Source organism: Ptychodera flava, chromosome 14 (genome assembly GCF_041260155.1).
Source record: "Ptychodera flava strain L36383 chromosome 14, AS_Pfla_20210202, whole genome shotgun sequence".
Classification (NCBI taxonomy): Eukaryota; Metazoa; Hemichordata; class Enteropneusta; family Ptychoderidae; genus Ptychodera; species Ptychodera flava.
In genome coordinates, this window is record NC_091941.1 from 41,482,283 (window position 1) to 41,505,085 (window position 22,803).

At 35.4% G+C, this 22,803-nt stretch overlaps 1 protein-coding gene across 5 annotated transcripts in view; it reads right to left on the bottom strand.

The window, feature by feature from the left end:
• Nucleotides 1–22,803, bottom strand: part of LOC139150530 (codanin-1-like) — a 98,009-nt gene that overhangs the window by 40,128 nt on the left and 35,078 nt on the right. For 3 of the 5 annotated variants that reach the window (XM_070722954.1, XM_070722953.1, XM_070722956.1), the window contains 8 exons: nucleotides 21,690–21,741; nucleotides 21,228–21,296; nucleotides 18,744–18,887; nucleotides 10,852–11,018; nucleotides 8,699–8,783; nucleotides 6,943–7,093; nucleotides 3,379–3,527; nucleotides 2,083–2,369 (listed from right to left, as the gene is read on the bottom strand). In XM_070722954.1, coding sequence (XP_070579055.1) covers nucleotides 2,083–2,369; nucleotides 3,379–3,527; nucleotides 6,943–7,093; nucleotides 8,699–8,783; nucleotides 10,852–11,018; nucleotides 18,744–18,887; nucleotides 21,228–21,296; nucleotides 21,690–21,741 — 1,104 coding nt within the window. The remainder of the gene's footprint in view (nucleotides 1–2,082; nucleotides 2,370–3,378; nucleotides 3,528–6,942; nucleotides 7,094–8,698; nucleotides 8,784–10,851; nucleotides 11,019–18,743; nucleotides 18,888–21,227; nucleotides 21,297–21,689; nucleotides 21,742–22,803) is intronic. The other 2 variants (XR_011556240.1, XM_070722955.1) reach the window with 2 other exon arrangements.

Consider the following 22,803-nt stretch of genomic DNA (forward strand, 5'->3'; position numbering starts at 1 on the left):
ATTATACGGTATACAAAGCACAAAAACCGCTGTGTGTTTCTTTTTTTTACCGTATCAACATATTGTGAGACACCGTATACTCACAGTCAATGCAATGAACTTTGGTGGACGTACGCTCCACCAGCTGAACAGCTTTTTCATATGCAAAATCAGCGTACGGTATTTAACCGGTGGTATTGTTTGAACTGCATTTTATTGAAAGCGATTACATGATTCTTTTCATCGACTCTTCATGCAATTTTATGAAAAATCTTATGGAAATGTTCACAATGACATAACATGAAAATTTTTTGTTGTTTAAGTCCGTGTTCCCTCACCAGAAAATCGCTCTCGTGAATTCGATTTCTAGGTATTATTTTTTTTTCACTTGTCCCGTCGGGCAAGTGGCATCGGAGGTTCACTTGCCCGAACGCGACTTTCACTTGCCCCGGGCAATCGGACAACCCTTAGTGTCTTTCCCTGGAGCTAGAGGTCTGATTTTTGGTATATAGGGATAACTTAGCAATACAATTTTTTTGACAAAAAGTTACGTGACCTCAATGACCTTTGACCTCAAATATACGTATTTGTCCATAATTCAGTAACTACAAGTGCTACACCCTTCATATATGGTATGATGCGACACCTTATGACGCCACATATTGTACCTCATTAATTATGTGCATACCTAATTCTGAGCGAGCCAATAGAGCTGGATGTCTGATTTTTGGTATATAGGGATAACTATAGGATAGAAATTTTTTGACAAAATGTCATGTGACCTCGATAACCTTTTACCTAAAATATACGTTTATGTCAATAAATAAGTAACCACAAGTGCTATGTCCTTTATATTTAGTAGGATGGGAGACCTTATGACAACACACGCTTTACCTCATTAATTATGCACATATCTAATTCTGGGCAAGCCAATAGAGCTGGAGGTCTGAATTTTGGCATATCGGGATTAATTAGCAATAGAATTTTTTTTTCAAAATGTCACGTGACCTTGATGACCTTTGACCTTGGTTATACATATATATGCATAACTCAGTAACCACAAGTTCTATACGCTTCAATTTTGATAGGATATTAGACCTTAAGATGTCACATCTTGTACCTCATTTATTATGCACATATGTATTTCTTGGCTGGCAAATACAGCTAGAGGTCTGATCTTTTTTCCCTATTTAGAACCATAACTTAGACATGCCTCTTGTTATAACTTGGGGAAAATGACATAAACCTATGTGCCCATAGATCTGAACATATACACTCCAGTGATACTTCTTAATGACCACATTTCCCTGCCCCATCAAGACTAATACTCCTATTACAAGTGGGGACTATGTCATTGTCAATGACTTGTTTACAAAGCAGCATCTAGGGTGCATTCTGCGATATCAGCCATAATACAATACATTCCATAGAAAATAGGCAGTGTACATGTATACTCTGTGCACTTTCTGTTCACGTACCAGTACCAGTACGATTTTACAGATAGGACCAAAAGGTGTCAAAACAACCACTACTCACATCTGACTTGAGTTTCTTCACATTATGATAAGGAATTTCCATTTGATCAAAACAATAGCATATTGTCAAACTACCGGAGATGGCATAACTCGTAATCCAATTTATATGTGCTATTACGTGATCGTTGTACATATTTCCCTATGTTGTTGTTGTTCTAAAGATCTTTTAAACTATTTGTGCCAGATATAATATGAACCAGCTACACATAGTGAAGCAATAATGTACCCCCTCCTAGTACATAATGGATGATAGCAAACTTTGCATGACATAATGTACAAGGCAAAGCATAGCACATTATGGATTGCAAAGTTTGCTTGTATCTCAAGTGTATCTCAACAAATATTTTTATTAACCAAACGACTACAGTAAGCTTACTTTCAGTTGAAATTCCATTTCAAAACTTACTTGGCTAAAGCTCTTGGGTTCAGCCCTATTGCGATAGTATATTACCGGGTACTACTGAAAGTTTGTATAGGTTGAAAGACTGCCAAAATCTTGGCAAGACTGTTTTGATAATTACTGGCAGCAGGGTTCATTTAAGTAACAGTGAGGTACAATCATCCTTACCTCTTGCACTGAGTGTTCACAGTAAGTATCACATTCCTGCATCGCTTTGGCAACATCTCTCTAACCCTACGTTGCATCATATCAGAATTGAACTTGTCTTGTGTCAACATCACCTTGAAAGTAGCTGTCAAGTTTGAAAGCTCTGTCTGAATCAGCCCAACAAGTAATCTGTTTTCTATTTGTTCTTTACAGTTACTGGCAACCCTTTCACTTATGAAGTCAACTGTTTTCTGCACAGATTGGGGGTGGTTATGATAAAAATTCTCTACCATCTGCTTCTGTAAAAGCTAGGAGAAAAATTATGAATACTACTATTATACTGGCCCAATGTTGACAAGAGTAACATACTGCACATATTGAAAACAATGAAGCACCCTTTACTGGTAAACTATGGTACTCACACAAGATCATCATCACGTCAATGATGCTGTAACTTCTAAAATGATAAGCTATGCCATAGTCATGCTGGGTATTAAGGTATAAGAAAAAAATTAAATTCTGACAAATGCCAGCCAATTTTGCCGTTCCAACTTTGGCATTTCAGATTATTTCCAAGATTGCAAAAGATTTGTTCACGACTCTGAGATTATCATAAATCACTAATACAGGCAGTGAAATAGTTATAGTAAAGCACAAGTCTGGTTTCGTCAACAATATGTAACAGCAGTGAATCAATGTAAACAAAACATTATGGTGTCACCATAAGTAGACTGAAGAAGGACATATACCGACAGTGATTCATGCTAGGAGCCAGTCTGGACAGTGTAACTCAGTGACATGTGTTATAACTATTTCTCACACCAAGCTAGTACACCAGTGTGTCTATCACAATTATGATGACTCTAATAATAACACCACGTTAATATACATATCACAATGGTATTAGCTACTACATGGTTAACTTAGGGTTTGTAGCTAGACCAATGTGACTTTGTGTCCTTACACCATATTGTGGTCAGTATATTAGGTCTTGCAAGTTTGAAGCAATAGTGAATATCTCAACACTTTGGTGATTGGAGCCAAAGTCAGAGTGATACTGATAGTCATAAAACTACACACAAGAAAGTTTGACATTGTATATCACATTCTCATGGCAAACAATGGAGGTAACCTGTTTCTGATATATTTCAGCAATATTTCAGTTCATAATAGGTTTTGTAATTTCAATATGTGAAAAGGTCAACAGTGTAAAGCATGCTGTGTGTGGGTAATTACAACTTATCAGTTACAATTACTCCATCATGCAGTCATCATCATGAAAATGAGCAATGTTAAAGAAATGAACATATCAACTACCTGTAGTCTCCTGTCAAGCCTTGATGGTAAAGTCTTTGTCAGAGAAGAACCTTCAACATGGTCTGCTGATGTAGGTGTTATTTTCTTAACTGTGCCTCCCTGGGACTTCATTCCAGCCGCTGCTTCCAGCAATAAAACACGTACCTCACCTGAAAGTCAACTTAATGACAGTTATTCAAGGACACCAGTATCTATTTCAGAGATGATATTTGCATAGATGTGCTCTATCTCTCCCTTGTAACTTCAAAGTGAATTCTGGTCTGCACTAGAATCAGAAAGTAAACAATAACAGTCCATTTTACATGAACAGACATTGTATTCATAAGCTAAATAGTTGCTGTTTCAATATGTTTGTGGGAGTAGGACAAGAAATTGTACAAGACAGAAAATAAAATATTGTAAAAAAAATTATCATAAGTTACAACTATTGGCCCTTAAGGTTAAGGACGACGAATTCAGACGCGCACACGCTTTAGAACGTTTCTGCGCAGATTTAACTCCAGCCTGCCGCAAATTGGTTATTTTGTAGCGCATGTTTTTAACATCACCTGTCATTGTTGAAATTGCGCTTTTACCTAATTTTTTGACCCAGTGTCTTAGAAATACATGTGACCTATAACCTTGTCATATTTTGACCCCCTAGGAAGCTGGTTTTTATTCAATTTGAGCGTAAAATTAACATTTCTCTCCCATTTATATGGTGCAAATTACCCATTCACCTGGAGATATTGTAAAAAGTAGCGTGGTGACACCCTTTTATTAAAAGTGTAAACTAAATGGTATTATGTCAGGAGTTTATTCGCCAAGTTTGGTCAAAATGACACCATTCAAAGCGACAGGAAGAAAGTTCGAAAATTATGTAGTGATACAATTTCGATATTGTCATTTTGTAATCGATACTTATGTCAAAATTTCTTCACAAACATCATGAACACTATACATTCGATAGATATGGATCTTAAGTCTTGGTATTTATTAAAATTAACTCATTTGCTAAGCGTTTTATGATTGCTTTCTTTAGTTTAAGTGAATTATATCATTTTTATGTATTTCTAACGACGCCATTTTAACGTCCGTTTCCATGGAAACAAGCGTGGTGACCCCCATTTTTTATTTCATTTTTGCACTTGCACAACTTCCAAGAATATTTGTGCAAAGTTTCAAGAAAATGACACCACAACTTAATTTTGACGTAATTCGTAGTACTTCACCTTAAAAGTGGTAAGCAAGGATCACATTCTACAAGTGTAAGTGAATATTTTCAGTTCTTGTGCAAGATTAATATAGTTGCCATATTGCATATTGGTAAACAGATCCAAATATGATCTAATTCAGCAAGTTTGAATTCCATTGGTGATTGATGCTAATGCACACTTAAAGCGCAGTGGTCGACACGCTGCGTGTGCGCGATTTTTTTGTTGATAAACATGAATTTTTGTAAACATAAGTCTTCTCAACTTCAATCTGAGTGGGATGGGAGCAGTCCCCCACTTTGTTAACGCCTTTGTAAGACTCAATATCATGCAATAGTAAAATATTAAGATCGGAAACGAACTTCAGTGGTGTATTTCAGTGGTGTATTTCTATTTATAAACTTATGTAAGGCTACGAACATTGAGACACTACACTCGGCAAATTATGTCGCTGAGTTTACTGCACGCAGTCACAGTGAACAAATGGGTTTGATCGCGCGCGGTCACGCAGGTTGTACACAATGCTATATACAGTACAGTAAAAATACATCACTAAAATGGTAAACATTGTATATATATGTAGACCAGCAACAAGCACAATGCCTTCGTTGTTGCACCTGATGCCGGGTAGGTCTGAATCCTCTTTCAAATGAGATAACCAGCGCGGCGAGTTTTACACAGCGCAGAGACAAATTTAACACAGCGCGGAGAATTGTCGTTTTCGTCCATGGTACAACGGGGTAAACTTCGTAGTGGAGTTGGATTCTCCAAAGCCGAGTGTAGCGCTCTTTTGACACTGACGTTCATGCAAACCACGGAACAGATGCTTCTTGGTGCAGCGGGCATTGCTATGCCAGCTATAGATTTCTGTAGCTTGTGCTATTGTCAATTGTACTCCTGTTGGGCCTCTTGAAATGAAAGCTCTCGTTCTTGCTAGCGATGTCGTAGACTACAGCCCGGTCATTGATAGTCTGCTGGCATATATACGCGTACAGGTAAGTGTTTAGCTCCATGGCTCGAGTGATAACAGTAGCCAAGCCCCATTCAACTGATTCAAGAAATCATGATCAAATGCGATCTCAATCCAGCGTGTAATTACTGTTCAATATTCAGCAGATATTTAACTTAGATTAATTGACGTTGTATTGTGTGTTAGATTTGGTAAGTTGGTATGATTGTGACAGATTAGCCACCATTTTAACAAGCAGCAATATCAAGCAAACATAATAATCAACCCGTAACCTCGTATGGCATTCTTGGATATGTTTTCAAAAGGGGGGACCCCCTCAGGAGCATGCGCAGCGCGACGACCACTGCGCTTTAAACATCTCATGGGCTTTTTAGGCTTTTTTTGCAAGAACAGACAGGTACTATACTAATTAACAACTTAGCCAAAGGAGCTAAACACTTGCAAATGTGCTTACTGAAGGACATGTATAAAAGTATAACTGCTCACTGATTTGGACCATGCCTACACATTTTAACAGGTTAAATAATAATAATAATAATAATAATAATAATAATAATAATGAGTTCTTATATAGCGCACATATTCACAAGTACATGTGCTCAAGGTGCTTTACAATTATTATTACCCCTGATCACTGGACCTAATATGATACCACTCAACTCCCTGGGGAGCAAACAATAGCTCACATGTGCAGCCAATATGCGCAGCAGAGCTAAACACACACATTACAACCACTGTCCTACCAGGCACCCATCACTCCTGGGTGGGGAGAAGCAATGAGGAATAAAGTGCCTTGCTCAAGGACACAACACCATGGCCATGCTTGGGCTCGAACTCACCATCCTGTGATCGTGCGTTCACTACTCTAGCCACTGGCCCACGATGCCTCCAATAATAAACTTGTGCTGCATTCATAAAATGGCGCCCCACAGAAATGTACAAAAAATGCTGTATTTCCTGCACATACACATCATGATCATAAAGAAAACAAGTACGATGCTATTTCCTTGAATGCACAACACACGATGGCCAACATTTTGTTGTTGTAATCTTTATTTTCTCTAACACATGTTTTGTTTAATTGAAAATGGCGGGAAATCTACAATGATGTTAAAAGATTTGAATTTACATGCCACATTGACACTTGTGAAAGTGTTATACACTTTTTCAGTCTTCAATAGGTCTATCATAGAAAACTCTTTGAAAACTGAGGACATTTTTGAGATGGGTTTATTACACATTTGCAGCTATTGGGGCTTTAGGGCAATTTGTAGTAATTTCTTGAATGAAACTCTAGACTAATATGACAGCCAGGGTCATGTGATAAAGAGCCAAGGCCTCAAGATAAAACATGTCGCTAAATTTTGGCATTGTAAACCCCAAAGTACGCTGATAACTCACCAAGGTACGGACAGCACAAATAAAGTACATGGGTGTCAATTAAGTCAATGGAGTCCAAGCCTGAGGATGATGATTTGAGGAAATTGTTCATCAGTTGTGTGTGATGCAAGTCATAGAGCTTGAAGAAGAATCTCTCAGGGAATACAGGTATCTAAAAGATAAGAGAATAAGCAGAACATGTTGTTACATTCAACCATAATTTTAATGTGATTGGAAGATCCTACTCAGCCAACACAAAGAGATAGAGGATGCTTATACACAGCTTGAACATGATAGTACCATACACTCCATCCATACATATCATACTGTGTATCAATGATCTGAAATTTGACCATCAGTAATGCTGGAAAATTGAAATGATATGTGTGTTTACAGCTCTTGACTAACATTCGGGTCACCTAAGCTGGATAAATTCCACATATATCAAATCAAGACTTCATACCTCAGTTGCTTATCTGCATAAATAAACCCTTTTGCATGCAACAAGACATTTACTTAATTTCTATCAAATCTTTCAAGTTTAGTGAAAACTGTTGGAAAATAAGCAACAAGACTCATCCATGTAAAATAATGAGTCTGTAACTGTTGACTTGTTTGCAAAGGCCATGGCCGCACTAGTCTCTATTGATCAGATTTGCAGATTTACTTCTTGATCAACCTCAATATTATTTAAAATTGACAAAATTTAACTAACAGTGCAGAATTTTAATGGGACATATTGACAAAGGGAAACCATATTGCTGCTGTTTGTACCACACAGCTACATAGAATTGCATTGAAGGGGCAGTACATTTGTTAGACTGAAAGATCTGTTGCTTGAGGATGCTTCCCCAGAGGGGAGCGTAGGGAGCGTCCTTGAGTGATGGATCTTTTATTCTATTTGTCAGCTTTATCTCTGAATGAATTGACTTACTGAACACAACTTTCAAAGGAGAAAAATGATAAAAATTACATAAACAGTCAATGTAAGTTGGCTGCAAGATATCCGCCTGTAACTTCACACAGCTGAGCACACATTTTAGTCAGCGGTAAGATGCGATATGTTCCTGGACTGTGCGTCATGTGTCCAGTACACAGTGGGTAGGTGGATGCACTATTATAAATATGTGTTGTACACAGGGATAGTGCCTTCACTGGCGTAAGGTCAATTGAAGTGTTGTATTCAGATGTTGTTTAATGAGGTCATAGTTTTGATGAAAGTTTTGATTGAGTTCAAACAAAGTAGCTTGATGAAATCTCCTGCAAGTTACCTGCTAAGTTTTAATGGTAACAGACCAGTTGTTTGAAGAAAAAAACTAACATAATGATTAAAAGCTGGCATAGAAGAAAAAAAAAGTTAAATTTGCAAAATTCTATACCTGCACATTTTACTATCAATTGGATAAACTTCAATAAGATGCATTCCATAAAATGTAAAAGCATAATGTAATGAGCATTTTCAAAGAAGATTTTGCGGGAAACACATGCCAAAATTTTTGAACTTTACCAACACTGTTTTATGCTAATTTTCACAAATCTAGACAAGAACATTCATTCTAAGAAATGTAACAATAATTTAAAGCTATCCTATACAGAGGTATCAGAAAAGTACATGTTTGATATAAGAACAAGAAAATTGACCAAAAGAATTTGCATATGCAAATATCGTCTCAAAGAATCAAACTGAAGTTATTCCTGTCAAAACAAATTTGACTGCTATTGGAAGGTCAATTGCAATGAAGATTGAACTATTCAAAGAAATACAACAAAAACTTACCTCAAACAACCACCCAAGAAGCAGCAACATGAAAAGGTAGTTACTCTTAATTTCCAGTGATGTAGACACCAATTCTGACAAAACTCTGGATAAAATATCATGCAAACATGAGTGAATACAGCCCTAAGGAAATGCATGCTGGCTTGTTTTGGACTTGAAAGGTAAATTAATTTTCAAAACATTTATTAGTGTTGGTATGGATCAATAATGAAAATCAACTCTACTTTAAATCTGTTTTTTGTGACAGTGCATTAAAATAGTGTTGGTAAAACTTGCTTTCCCATGGCATTCCGTTATTTGCTTTTCTAAAACATTTTAATAACACAATCTGAATTACAATTAACTTATAATAGTTTAATGACATGTTTTGATAACATCTTCATATGTGCATGACTTCCGTCAAAATTGATATTTGTCATGTACAGAAATGTAGTGGATTTGAAATCTTAGTTTTGAAACTTCATAAAATGACATTAAAATCAGTACCACTTTGGAAAACTCTGTTTATACATAAATGTTAAAGCCATGGCATAACAGACAAACTAGTATTCCCTTGCTATCATGTGTCACAGAAAACAACCATTAAAATGGCCTGATTCTCTCCCAAGATGTTTTTACATAAAATACTCCAACATCGAAAATACTGTTTATTTACTGTAACAAATTTGGAGAAAAACTGAATCAATGCCTAACATCACATGAAAATCAAATATGAATAGAAGAAACTGAACATGTTCTGATGAGTTTTAACAATTAGACTGAGTTTTAATTGAGAAAGAAGACACCTAATCTCCAAAATTTTCATATATTAATATTGTCATAATTGGAATATACTTTTTCATGAGTAGGAACATGCATTCAAATGTTTAAAGCAATGGACTAGTGGTCTCTAGGAAAATGTTGCAATCAAAAATATGAAAATTGGTCCCAAAATTTATAGAATCCGGTATCGTAACTACTGATACAACAGTTTTATGATACAGAAAACAGAAGCTTAGAATTAATGTAACACTTTTATGGTCCCTCTGTGAAAAGAGTTTCCTTATGATATCTAGGCCAATAGGGTTAACATGCACTTTTTCATTTAGTGGCGAAGATGACAAATACAATAAATCTCATTTCTAGCTGCATTATTAAATTGAAAGAAGACTTGATTCAGTGTTTTTGCTAAGGTCTGGGAAGATTAGTAAATGGTGTTGGAACCCCTGAGTACCATTCCTGTTGTCCACCGACAGGATTGCATTGATATTACAAGGGGAAGTCCAGTAACATGACTACAGAACCCTGGTAAAGTTTACCAGAGTTCTAGAATAAATGAAGCTGTTTGTCAAAGAGTTTTGAGCTTGCAGGAAACAAATTTGACAAAAAAACTACAGGTTCTGTGGAATTTATAACTTATATACATATTTACACGCTGTGTAATATGAGCTTCCACTGCCACATACAAAGGTCAAAACGAGATCTGGTAAACAGAAAATTATACACATATAAATGACAGATACCAAATTTGCAAAAGGAATCTATATCAAAATTTGAACACTATTACACATTGTAATTCCACTGCAAATATTCTCATATAATGATGAGAAATTGGCTCTGCAAATTTTAAAATACATTTGACACAGTGTTCCAATTTGATCAAAACTGATGTGGGAGTGACACACAATCATTATGCTGTAACTTAACTGTTCAGTCAAATAAACATTTTGCCCTTTTACAGAAAACGTTTGGACCAAAAATTAGCAAATTTGGTCATAAATATAATTTTATAATCAATAGAACAAACCATATAGTCACTATTTTCACCCCTAGGAAACTGAAAATCAGTTCAGAGTTAGTACAAAAGCTACTCCAGACAAATTTTAAGAGTTGCTTGAAGAAGAAATTAAATAAAGAGAGTAAAAATTTTATGCTAATTTAAATGATCATTTTGAGGGCATCTGCAGGAATGTATGTGTTCAGTACACTATGTAATTGGACAAGAAATATCATCAATCCTAATACCAACTACTGAGGTAATACATTCTGAGGTTTTAAAGGCTTTGCTGTGAATATACATACATAAAGACATATGCTGATCTTAATTGCTCCCCTTGGTTGAAGGGTGCTGAAATGTAAAAAACTGCTGTTTCAAATAAATGTTTATATCTTACTTGTATATCTGAAGCAACAAGTCAAGAAGATTTTGGTAGTAGTGTAAATATGGTGCTACACTATCCATCATGCTCAAGTAATCAATTACCCATGGAAGTGTCACTATCAGTTGATTTCTCTCCATTGATGTCTGTAACTCATGTAATATATCAAGTGGCGGTGAACACTGTGAAGGAAACAGGTATGAAATCAAATAGAATTAATGTTAAACAACTAAATAGCCTTAAGAGTATTAAATATGGGATTACATGAATATATAGAGCTGTTATTCTACATATTGGTGTTTACCAGAACAGCTTTTGAACATGATATTTAAGACTGATGATAGACATTAGTAGAAAGACATATCATAAATCAAATGGCAATTGAAAAAGTTGCAGGGCTCGAAATTAGTGGTAGTCCTGTGTCCACAGACTACCAACTTTTCCTTCAGGCATTCAAAATTCATAAAATGGTAGCCCACACTGACTACCAAAGCTTGGGACATGAAATTCAGTTAATACTTGGTGTGCCATGTCTGGTGTCTGTCACTTTGAGAAGATGTTATTATTATTATTATTATTATTATTATTATTAGACTTTATTTAAACTCGATAGACTGTTGAGCCAAAGGCTCTTCTCACACAGTGTCCAGATGCAAGAAATACAATATGTACATTAAAAAGTATAATAAAAACAGAACAGAGACAAGCAACCTAGCGGCCGATATAGCTCCGCTGTGTTTTATAGAGAATAACTATTTTTGACACATGTTGATGAAGGAGGTGGAAATCTTTGATAGCTCAATGCAGTGGCCAGAAAAAAGTGGCAAAAATAGCTGCAAAAATACACAATTGAAGATTTCATCATACTTTGAATATATCACAGCGGATCATCCCTAAGAACATGTCAACCAAAGCTATCTGATGAGTAATGTTTTGAGAACAAAATTTTCTGACCAAAAATGGCAACAATTGCCCCCAAAAATAAAAATTGCAAATTTCATCATAATTTCAAAAGATCAAATTAAGTTCATCTATAGAAACCTGTATACCAAATTTCAAAGCTGTTAGACCAGTACTTTTTGAGAAACACACTTTTTGACCAAAAATGGAAAAAAATTGCCCCAAAAATTCAAAATTCCAGATTTCATCATAATTTCAATAAGTATCATTTAGTTCGTCTAGAGAAATACCAAATTTCAAAGCTATCAGATGAGTAGTTTTGGAAATACACATTTTTTGACCAAAAATGGCTAAAATTGCCCCAAAAATACAGAACTACAGATTTCATGAGAAATTAAATATATATTTTGATCAAAAATGGCTAAAATTGCCCCAAAAATACAAAACTACAGATTTCATGAGAAATTAAATATATATTACTTAGCTCATCTGTAAAAACCGGTATACCAAATTTCAAAGCTATCAGACCAGTACTTTTTGAGAAACACATTTTTTGACCAACACAATGGCAAAAATTGCCCCAAAAATTCAAAATTGCAGATTTCATCATAATTTCAATAAATATTATTAAGGTGATCTGTAGGAACCTGTATACCAAATTGCAAAGCTATCAGATGAGTAGTTTTGGAAATACACATTTTTGACCAAAAATGGCAAAAATTGCCCCAAAAATACAAAATTGCAGATTTCATCATAATTTCAATAAATATCATTTAGTTCATATGTAGGAACCTCTATACCAAATTTCAAAGCTATCATATCAGTAGTTTTGGAAATACACATTTTTTGACCAAAAATGGCAAAAATACAAAATTACAGATTTCATCAGAAATTCAATATATATTACTTAGTGCATCTATACAAAGCTGTATACCAAATTTCAAAACTATCAGACCAGTACTTTTTGAGTAATACATTTTTTGACTAAAAATGGCAAAAATTGCCTTAAAAATGCAAATTTGCATATTTCTGCACAATTTTAAGAAATCTGAAATAGATCATCCCTAGGGACATATGTACCAAATATCAAAGCTATCTGACTGGTAGTTTTGAAGAAGATTTTTAAAGATATTTTTACCAAAAATGACAAAAATAACGCCAATGGCACTTGATCACAACTGGCACATTGTGAAACTACTCTATCTCTGGGTACACCTGTACATGAAATACTGAATGGGTAGGTGCTGCGGGTTTGGATTTTGTCAGTACACACACCCACACAATCATATCATATACTTACAGACCAACTCAAAGACAGGCAATCTCAAACCTATAAGAATAATTTTCACTGGCACATATACTCTTGGCCATATGGGAGTTTGAATGGGTTAGCTCTACATACTGACATAGAGGAGAAGTTGTTGATTGTGCCTGCACTTCAAATGTTAAAGAATAGCCACCTGGTATTTGTAGCTGACAGCTGGGGAAAAAGTGACATGGGACAAGTATGGATTTTAACTGTAAACAACTTTTATTCAATATATAAACACTAAACAGTATTAAAAAATCAAGCAGGTAGTATTTTGTAAAAAATACCGTCAAGGACAGTGTGCTCACATTCAGTTTGAATTGGTCTATTCAAGAAATATTTAAACCAGGAAAAACAAGAATGACAAAAGCAAATAAGGTCTGAAAGGTAGGCACTCGAGGTCATCTTTGGAAACATGATGCATATCGACTTCTAAAGCAATGGGACAAGCAGATCCTAAACGCATAAGCAAATGTCAACAACAAAAAATAGACAGAGAAGGCTTGATAAAAAGAAAAGGTGGGAGTGGTAAAAAAAATGTACAAGGGATCTGGTAAAAAAGTAATGCTACCTCATCAATCTTCTAGACCCTACCCCCTCCTGAATATCAAATGTTCCATCCCTTGGTATTACATAATGCCAGATGACAGGAAATATATTTACAACCTTGGGAAGTTTTTAATTACAATGGATGAGTGTTATCATTCTAATGTAAACAGCACTTAAGTTGGTTACAGATAGTGAAATGCCTTCCACTGTGGGCGGTGATTACAACATCTGGAATTTTCCTGGATCCAAATTTCTCATCTGTTCTTCTATGTCTTACATAGAGTAGTTGCAAAAATTAGTCCGAAATGAAAAAATTTACCTCAGCTTTGTTTTCTCAATCAAATTTTCCTACAAATTGATACCAAATATGACAAAATTATGTTCACAGCCTTCGAAACTGTCTCATAATATATCCTGGGTTGGTGTAGGTCATTTAAGGTCACAAACTGAGAAAATTACCTGAACTATACAAATATGGGGGGTTCACATCACTTTGAGCAGAAAATTTATCTAATAACATCCCTCGGGACTTTATACCAAATTACAAAGCTATCAAACAAGTTATTTTGAGAACAAGTTTTCTTGACCAAAAATGACAATATTGTCTTCAAAATACAAATTTGTATATTTCAGGACAATTTCCACATATCTAACTATTGTTATCTCTGTACATCTGTGTACCAAATATACAAGCTACCTGTCCAGGGGTTTTAAAAAGAAAATACTGTTTAAGATTTTTTGACCAAAAATGACAAAATTGCTCCAAAATAGGAATTTTCCAAATTTTGTCATAATTTCAACAAATTAGAAGAGTAACACCTGCGCAAAGATCCAACCCAAATTTGAAAGCGATTGGGCTGGCAGTTTCAGAGAAAATTTTTTACTGAAAATGAGAAAAATCACCAAAAAATTCAGCAAAAATACAAAATTACGGATTTCTTCACAATATTCATAAAACTGCATAGGGTTCACCTAAGGTACTTGCACACAAATTTTCAAAGCAATCAAAACAGCGGTTCTCGAGTTATTAATTCTTGACCATTTTCACATTTTGTAAGCTCATTTGCATAATTTTGGCAATGCAGACTTCATTTGAACAAAATCCCATCTATAGCCCAGGATGCATCCAGACACCAAATACCAAGCTGAAACGTGCAGTGGTTTGCGTGTTTTGATGTTGACGGACATACTGTACGTATGTACATACATACATACATACATACATACACACATACATACTGTCTCGAGACCTCCAGTGTCCCATTGTTTTGTAATATATAACAAGTGTGCCATGAGCTTCTATTTAAAGGAGAGAAACTTCTCAAATAATTTTTTTTCCCTGTAATTTCCTGTGAGAACACATGGACAGATGCTCAGGACTCTATGCTGGTGCTGCCTTGATAACTAACCTACAACTTATAACATCATTTTCTAACCTGTTCACCCCAATTACCTGTAGACAGGTCCACACTCACCATTGATTATAATGGGTTTGGGCCATACCATGGTAGTGAAAGACTGTAACATGTGAGGTCGTGGATACTTAATCTCTGGAATGTCAAAGTCTGTATATTGACTCAAGGATGTTTACTTAACAAATGCCTAGGGTCATCTCAAAAGTGAGAATCTAAACTATGAAATATGTTTTTTTTATTGCTTTTGATGCCCAAAAGAGCATACAAATCTCTTATACTTCGAATCAGCCATCCTGCATATTTCTAACATTCATCAAAACCTCATTTCTGTTCCACAACTCATAAAACAGTCAACAATGCAGGATTGGTGTACATTCCAAAACTACATATATGAAAGACCCCTAAAATCAATTAGCTAAAAAGGGGGGTTAGAAATTTCCCAAAACTATATAACCGCCGCTCCGTTTGGCTCCATTTTTCCGAATCGGAACCTTGGAACCAGTCTGAATATTGGTACCAAATATCAACGCAGTCTGTTCAGCAGTTTTTGACTTTTTGTCGTTTACGGAAAATGGACGACATCTAACACCGGTTGAAACTACCCCTATATCACAACTTCCAGTTGTGATAAAAATTGCCTTAAAAATACAAATATGCAAATTTCACCACGATTTGAACAAATATGACTGAAGTCACCCTAAGTAAACTGCATATCAAATTTCAAAGCAATCAGACAAGCGGTTTCAGAGAAGAAGATTTTTTTACCGAAATCACCAAAAAATGCCCCCAAAATACAAATATGCAAATTTCACCACGATTTGAACAAACTTAAGTGAGGTCACCCCAAGTGAACTGCACATAAAATTTCAAAGCAATTGGACTTGCGGTTTTAGAGGAGAAGGCAATTGTTGACGGACGACGGCAGACGATGGAAAATCAACCTATTTGACATACAGACACCACTGACTCACCATATAAGCTCTTTTTGGTATTTATATACATACCAAATATGAGCTAAAAATGGCCAAAAATGGCTTTAGAATTAGATTTTGCCCAAAAGATGAGACTTTACATTTCATTTTAAAAGAATGAAGAGTAGAGCAAAATTTGACATCTGCTGGGAAACTCTTCCGTATTTTGACACCGTTATACGTACAACTTCTCTTAAAAAATTTGAGTACTGTGTCTTGGAATGTATAATTCATTTCTGTTAGTAGATCTTGTACTACGACTGTGGACGTTCTGGACACTTCTAAAAACATTCAAATATTCAGGAGCTAAATTATTTTGGACTTTGTACATTAAGACCAATTCATTAAAAACAATCCTTTGTCTAAATGGTAACCCGTTTAAAACGTGGAATAAATTACGACTAGGAGTGCTAAAATCGGAGTCTAAAAGTACTCTGGCTACAGCTTTCTGTAGTCTTTCAACACGAAGTAAAAGTTTGTTGGAACAATGACCCCATATGTTAGAACAATAGTCAAAATGGGGTAATATAAAACAATTGTAAAATGTCATCTTAGCTATCTGAGTTAAAAAGGGACGAATACATTTAAGATGCAGCAATTTAAAGGCTACCATATTACAAACTGAATTTACTTGCTTTTCCAAATTTAGGGTGTCGTCAATGGTTACACCCAACAATTTTTCATGGGTTACACAATCAAGTTGATCATTACCACACATAACATTGATGTGATTTTTCGTTCTGGCTTTTTTCTGTGTTGTCCCAATGATAATAACCTTACTTTTCTGTGAATTAACACACATACTATTTTGATCGCACCAGCGTGTGATCAGATTCATGTCTCTGCTCAGCTTGGCTTCAATTTCGTTGATGTTGGGACTGATCACCTGAGCTGCTGTGTCATCAGCATATATATACATATTATCAGAATTTTTAGAACCCAGAGGCAGGTCATTTATAAAAAGTAGGAACAACAGGGGCCCTAAAATAGATCCCTGCGGTACACCTGTACTGACAAGAAGAGAATCACTCAGGGTTCCTTTAAAAGAAACCAACTGAGTTCTGTTTGCTAGGTACGAAGTGAAAAAGCCAATTGTCTGCTCTGAACGACCATAAAGTATGAATTTCTGAAGTAAAAATATCACGATGAACTAGGTCAAAAGCCTTTCTAAAATCAACGAGTAAAACACCTATCAGATTTCCGCTATTGATTGCCTGGTACCATGAGTTTGTAATATGTTAGTCAAAGCTGTTTGACAAGAGTGAAATGTACAAAAACCGGATCGATTATCTGACAGTAAATTGTGAAATGAAAGAAAATTATAAAAATGACTACGTACATGTCTTTCTAACAATTTCGACAGAACAGGAAGGACTGAAATAGGTCTGTAGTTTGAGATGTTATCTTTGATACCCTTTTTGAACAGAGGAGTTACTTTAGCGGACTTCCATTGGCTTTAAAAGTACTTGTTGTGATTACATAATTAAAAAGAGCTGTGAGACTCGGTGTGATTTGACCTGTGCCAATTTTCAAAAATCTTGAACTGATGCCGTCTAAACCAGTGGATTTGTTGCAATTTAAATTCATAAGATATTTCAAAATGTCTGAATCTTTCAGCAATGATATTGAATTTTGCATCATCTGGAAGGTTTTTTGTCATAAAATTTGTCAATTTGTTGAGAAGGTCATCGTTGTTGTTTGCTTGTTTTATGTATTCTGAAGCTACATTTGTGAAAAAGTTGTTAAAAGTGTCAGCCATTTCTTTAATAACAAAAATTTTATTACCTTCTCTGATAAGAAATGTAGGATTCTTTGATTTTGAGTGTGGAATGAGATATTTGAAAACTTTCCAAAATCGTTTGAGCATTTGTTCAACATACCATTGTAAAAATCACGTTTAGCTGCCCTGATTAAACCTGTGACTTTATTTCTCCATTTCTTGTATAATTTAAATGATTTATTTTGTTTGTGCTTATCTCTAATGTTGATTGAGAGGTCAATATCCTCATTCCACCATTCTGGAATTATTGGATATTTTACACATTTTTCTTTGATTGGTGCATGTTTGATCACAACACCTAGAAATAACTTACAGCTGGACACAAAGGCCAGGCTATAACTTTATCATCCAAATTACAAAGACGACATGCAGTGGGATTTTTAAAACAAAGTTTCAATGCCTGAACTGATGTATTTTGATGACAGGTAAGGGAAATGATAGCAAATGGAAATGCATTTTCATTGAATTTGATTGTAATGTATCAATCAGAAATTACGCGGAAATTATGTCTCCTCTCCACAGAAAGCCCATGGTCTATTTTTGGCCGTGAAGCTGTCTTTTGTCTTTGAACTTGACAGTTCAATTGATGCTGTCATTTTCACAGAAAAGTGGATTAATTAACATTTTATTTCAGGAGCAACAGAGATCAAATCATAGGAACAAATTGAAGTGGACTATCTCTAAACACCTCAAAAATGGTTAAGGTTTCAGAGAAGTGTTTTTACAATTTTCATATCATCAGAGTTCAGCTGCATATATAGCTATAATGTTCACCTGAACCATCCAATCAAATACATCTCAATGCATCTCAAAACACATAGTACATTCAGCAATTGTAAGGTTTTTGTAATGAATGAACTGCTGACTGATCCATAGTTTCTCATGCTTACATATATATACATATGGTAGCAGTTAAATAACATACATGGTGCTTGTACTTCAGATGTAGTATTAACTGCTGCAAAACATGGAAAAAATCTCACCTCATTCCTTATTATGAGTAAGGATTTCTGTAAACCATTTGGCAATTTTTCTGAACTCTGGTATGGCAGAAACACCAGAAGACCCAAGAACTTGCCAAGCAATTTGCTTGACAGTATACCACTTTGCATTATGTCTCTTTGCTCCTGAAATAAAATGTTTAATCCACTTTTCTGTTAAAATAATAGCATCAATGGAACTGTCAACTTCAAAGACAAAAGACAGCCTCCAGTGATGGTAGCCTGTCAAATACTTAAAACATGTACACAAATTGGTTGGATTATGGATTACCAACATCTGAGCCAAACCTATCTTTAGAAAATATACAAACTTTACGACAGATCAATCAAATACTATACAATTTCAAATTATAGAGCACAAGATTCAACAATTTTGCCAAACACATGTCTGTCATACAATTAAAAATTGTGTCTCTGTTGTTGATTCAAGACTGATCTGCTTATCAGAAGCTCTAGTATAGGGACACTATGAGCTGTCACATTACGTAGATAGAAGTTTAATGCCTCTCACACTGTTGCTATAAACACCAAATATATCCCTTTGCATAGATTAGTAATTGTAAACCAGATATAGACATAAAGGACCTGATAATTCAGTCCAATTATGGTTTTGCTGTTGATGTGGCTGATTGCATGTACCAGCCTTACTGATATCCAGTGTCTGCTGGAGGCTGAATGCAGACACATGCTGACTCCATCAGTCAACACATTAGCAGTGACACACATTAAAATTCATGGTCTGTTTGAACATATTTCATGTGCATTATTATTTTATTAATTAACGGGGGCAGATATCGTTTACTTGTGTTTCTAGGTATCCTGAATAATGTGCTACATATCTAGTAAGCTTGTTGGACTTTCTACCTTTCATATGCTATTGTTTTGTTGTATGACCTCATCAATTGTCAATGAATCAAATATTTCTCTAAATTTTGCTTGTTTTTAAAGATGCTAAATCATATTTTCCTTATGCAAGACAGAAATCCCAAGAACATTTTCATATTCAATGCTGCCCATGGACAGGTCAAACTACAGATGGATCATAGTTAGCAAATAACAACTTCAGGTAGTGTAAGGCTACCAAATAACAACTGTGGTTAACCATGATATATTACAATGGTTTACGTTTGATCATAGATGAACCACAGATAGTCTCAAACATGGTTGATTTCACAATAATCATCTACTGTCCTTTTCTGTTGTGTACAACAATATAGGGAGCAAAGTCTGATTTGACCTTGTCTGATAATGGTCTGTGTGTGAACTGGGGTGTAATCATTGTATAATCATGGTGTAGTTTCCTGAGCATGATCAAGCATGATTAACACCACAGTCAGAGATAGTTGGCCAATTTCAGCTATGGTTCAAGCACAGTCAAACATTGTTCAACCTAGAATCTCTCACAGCCCCCTGATAGCAACACCTCTTACTACAGCTGACCTGTTTGCATGGTTATATCTGATTGGTCGATTGTCACTGTTCATAGTAACTTAGGGAGTTTATTTGTATTATTCAATTATTACAGTTTGTAAGCACACACCGCTACACAGGATATGGTGTTAAAAGAATTTAATAAGCGACAGTGGACAAATACAAAGCAGTGATAACCTAACAACGGAAAAAATACAATGTCAAGCAAAACTACGAAAGTAAAAATCTAGGCAAAAACCATTTCAAAACTAAGCACAAAATAACTCAAAGATTGGGTGAGGGGTCTCCGCCAGTCTGCTTCCTGGGCAAAGGTTTGGGTTGCAAAGTTGTGTTTGCAGACCTTTGGAAAGCCGAAAGTGAAAGTGGTTCCACCGGGCCGGTGGAGATCACCTTCTTGAGTGGGGGTACATGCAATGGACGGCCCATGGTGGGAAGCAGACTAGTGGAACCAAGGAGGAGATGGGGTTGGTGGCGGGATAGCTTGGCAGACAGCCTGATGGCCTAGAATGAATGAACTTGGACAAGAAGCTTGCAGGAAGGATTAGGTCAAGTGCCGTGCGCAAGAAAGATGGTAGCTAGATAGCAGATGCTAAGTGTCTACGTCAGCAGATGAGTAGATAGATAACCAGTATAAGATGTCTACGTCAGCAATGCAAAGTGACTTCAGGACATGTTGTTCTGCAGGCAGCCTAGCTCCGTGGACTTACAAACTGGATTTGTGTTAACACACAATTCTTTATTAAGATTCTGCCAACCAATTAGATAGCAGCTTCAAAATAGCTGCAAAGTCAGCACTCAGACTATGCAAGTGCCCAAATAGACAGCTTGGAAAATTGAAAATAAATTTGAAAACAGACACATTAACAGACCCAAGTTCTGCTCTGCATTAGCCCACCTGGCTCAGTCAACCTCACATGCTAAGAAGAACAGTGTAGCAAATGGGGGGTTGAGTGTGAGAGAGTCTAAGTTCAACCTTGTCACTGAAAGCATCAGAGAGACGGTTATGAACACAACAAGAAATGGAACAGTACTTACTTTTGCCAGAGTAGGTCCATCATTTCCATTGATGGAATTTATTGGCAGAGACAGATCTACTCCAGTTATCTGTGGAAAAATGTTGAAAAATAAGATGAACAGGTCAGTAAATGCAGTGTTTCTGCTGTCAGATTGAATAAATTTTTGCACATTTGCATTAGAAAAAAATGCAGGAACCTAAAGCTCAGGGCCTTTTAATTATGACTGACTTTTTACAAAACTTAAACCTTCAAATCACACTTTAATGTCACATGCAGAAAATACACTGGCCACTTTTGTTTTTTTTAATAAACATATCCAAGAAGATCAACTAAAAAAGGTTTTAACATTAAAAAATTTGATCACAGACAGTTTGTTGTGATGTATTTTTTCAGGATGATTGTTTTGATGATTTTGTGCATAATGTACAAACTGTGAGAAGAAAGATAATGTGTTGTGTACTGGTATATTTAAGTTACAAACCTGTAGAATCTTGGCAGACAGGCTTTCCATTAAATGTTGATTGAAAATGTGGCTGGAATAAAAGTTTATTGATAATTAACATTAAGGTGAAGTACTACGAATTACGTCAATATTAGGTTGTGGTGTCATTTTCTTGAAACTTTGCACAAATATTCTTCGAAGTTGTGCAAGTGCAAAAATGAAATAACAAAGGGGGGTCACCATGCTCGTTTCCATGGAAACAGACGTTAAAATGGTGTCGTTAGAAATAAATAAAAATGATATAATTCACTTAAACTAAAGAAAGCAATTATAAAACGCTTAGCAAATGAGTTAATTTTAATAAATACCAAGACTTAGGATCCATATCTATCCAATGTATAGTTTTCATGATGTTTGTAAGGAAATTTTAACATAAGTATCGATTACAAAATGACGATATTGAAATTATATCACTACATAATTTTCAAACATTCTTCCTGTCCCTTTGAATGGTGTCTTTTTGACCAAACTTGGCGAATAAAATCCTGACATAATACCATTTAGTTTACACTTTTAATAAAAGGGTGTCACCATGCTACTTTTTACAATATCTCCAGGTGAATGGGTAATATGCGCCATGTAAATGGGAGATAAATGTTAATTTTTCGATCATATTGAATAAAAACCAGCTTCCTAGGGGGTCAAAATATGACAAGGTTATAGGTCACATGTATTTCTAAGAGATTGGGTCAAAAAATTAGGTAAAAGCGCAATTTCAACAATGACAGGTGATGTTAAATACATGCTACAAAATAACCCATTTGCGGCAGGCTGGAGTTAAATCTGCGCAGAAATGTTCTTAAGCGCGTGCGCATCCGAATTCGTCCCACTTTACCTTAAATTAATGAGTTTAGAAAAAAATCAAAAGACATACTTTTGTTGTATTTTTTCACAGAACTCATTGATGAAATGAATGTACAAATTTGTCAAAACCACAGCAGTACAGTATTTGTGTACAGTTTTTAATGTTAATTGATCATAACATCTTTACAATGGACAGAGACAACTTCAAACATTCATCCTAACAACTATGTCAATGTCAACAATACAGTTCATAAAGCTGTAATATGTATGAAATTAGAGGAGTGTTATG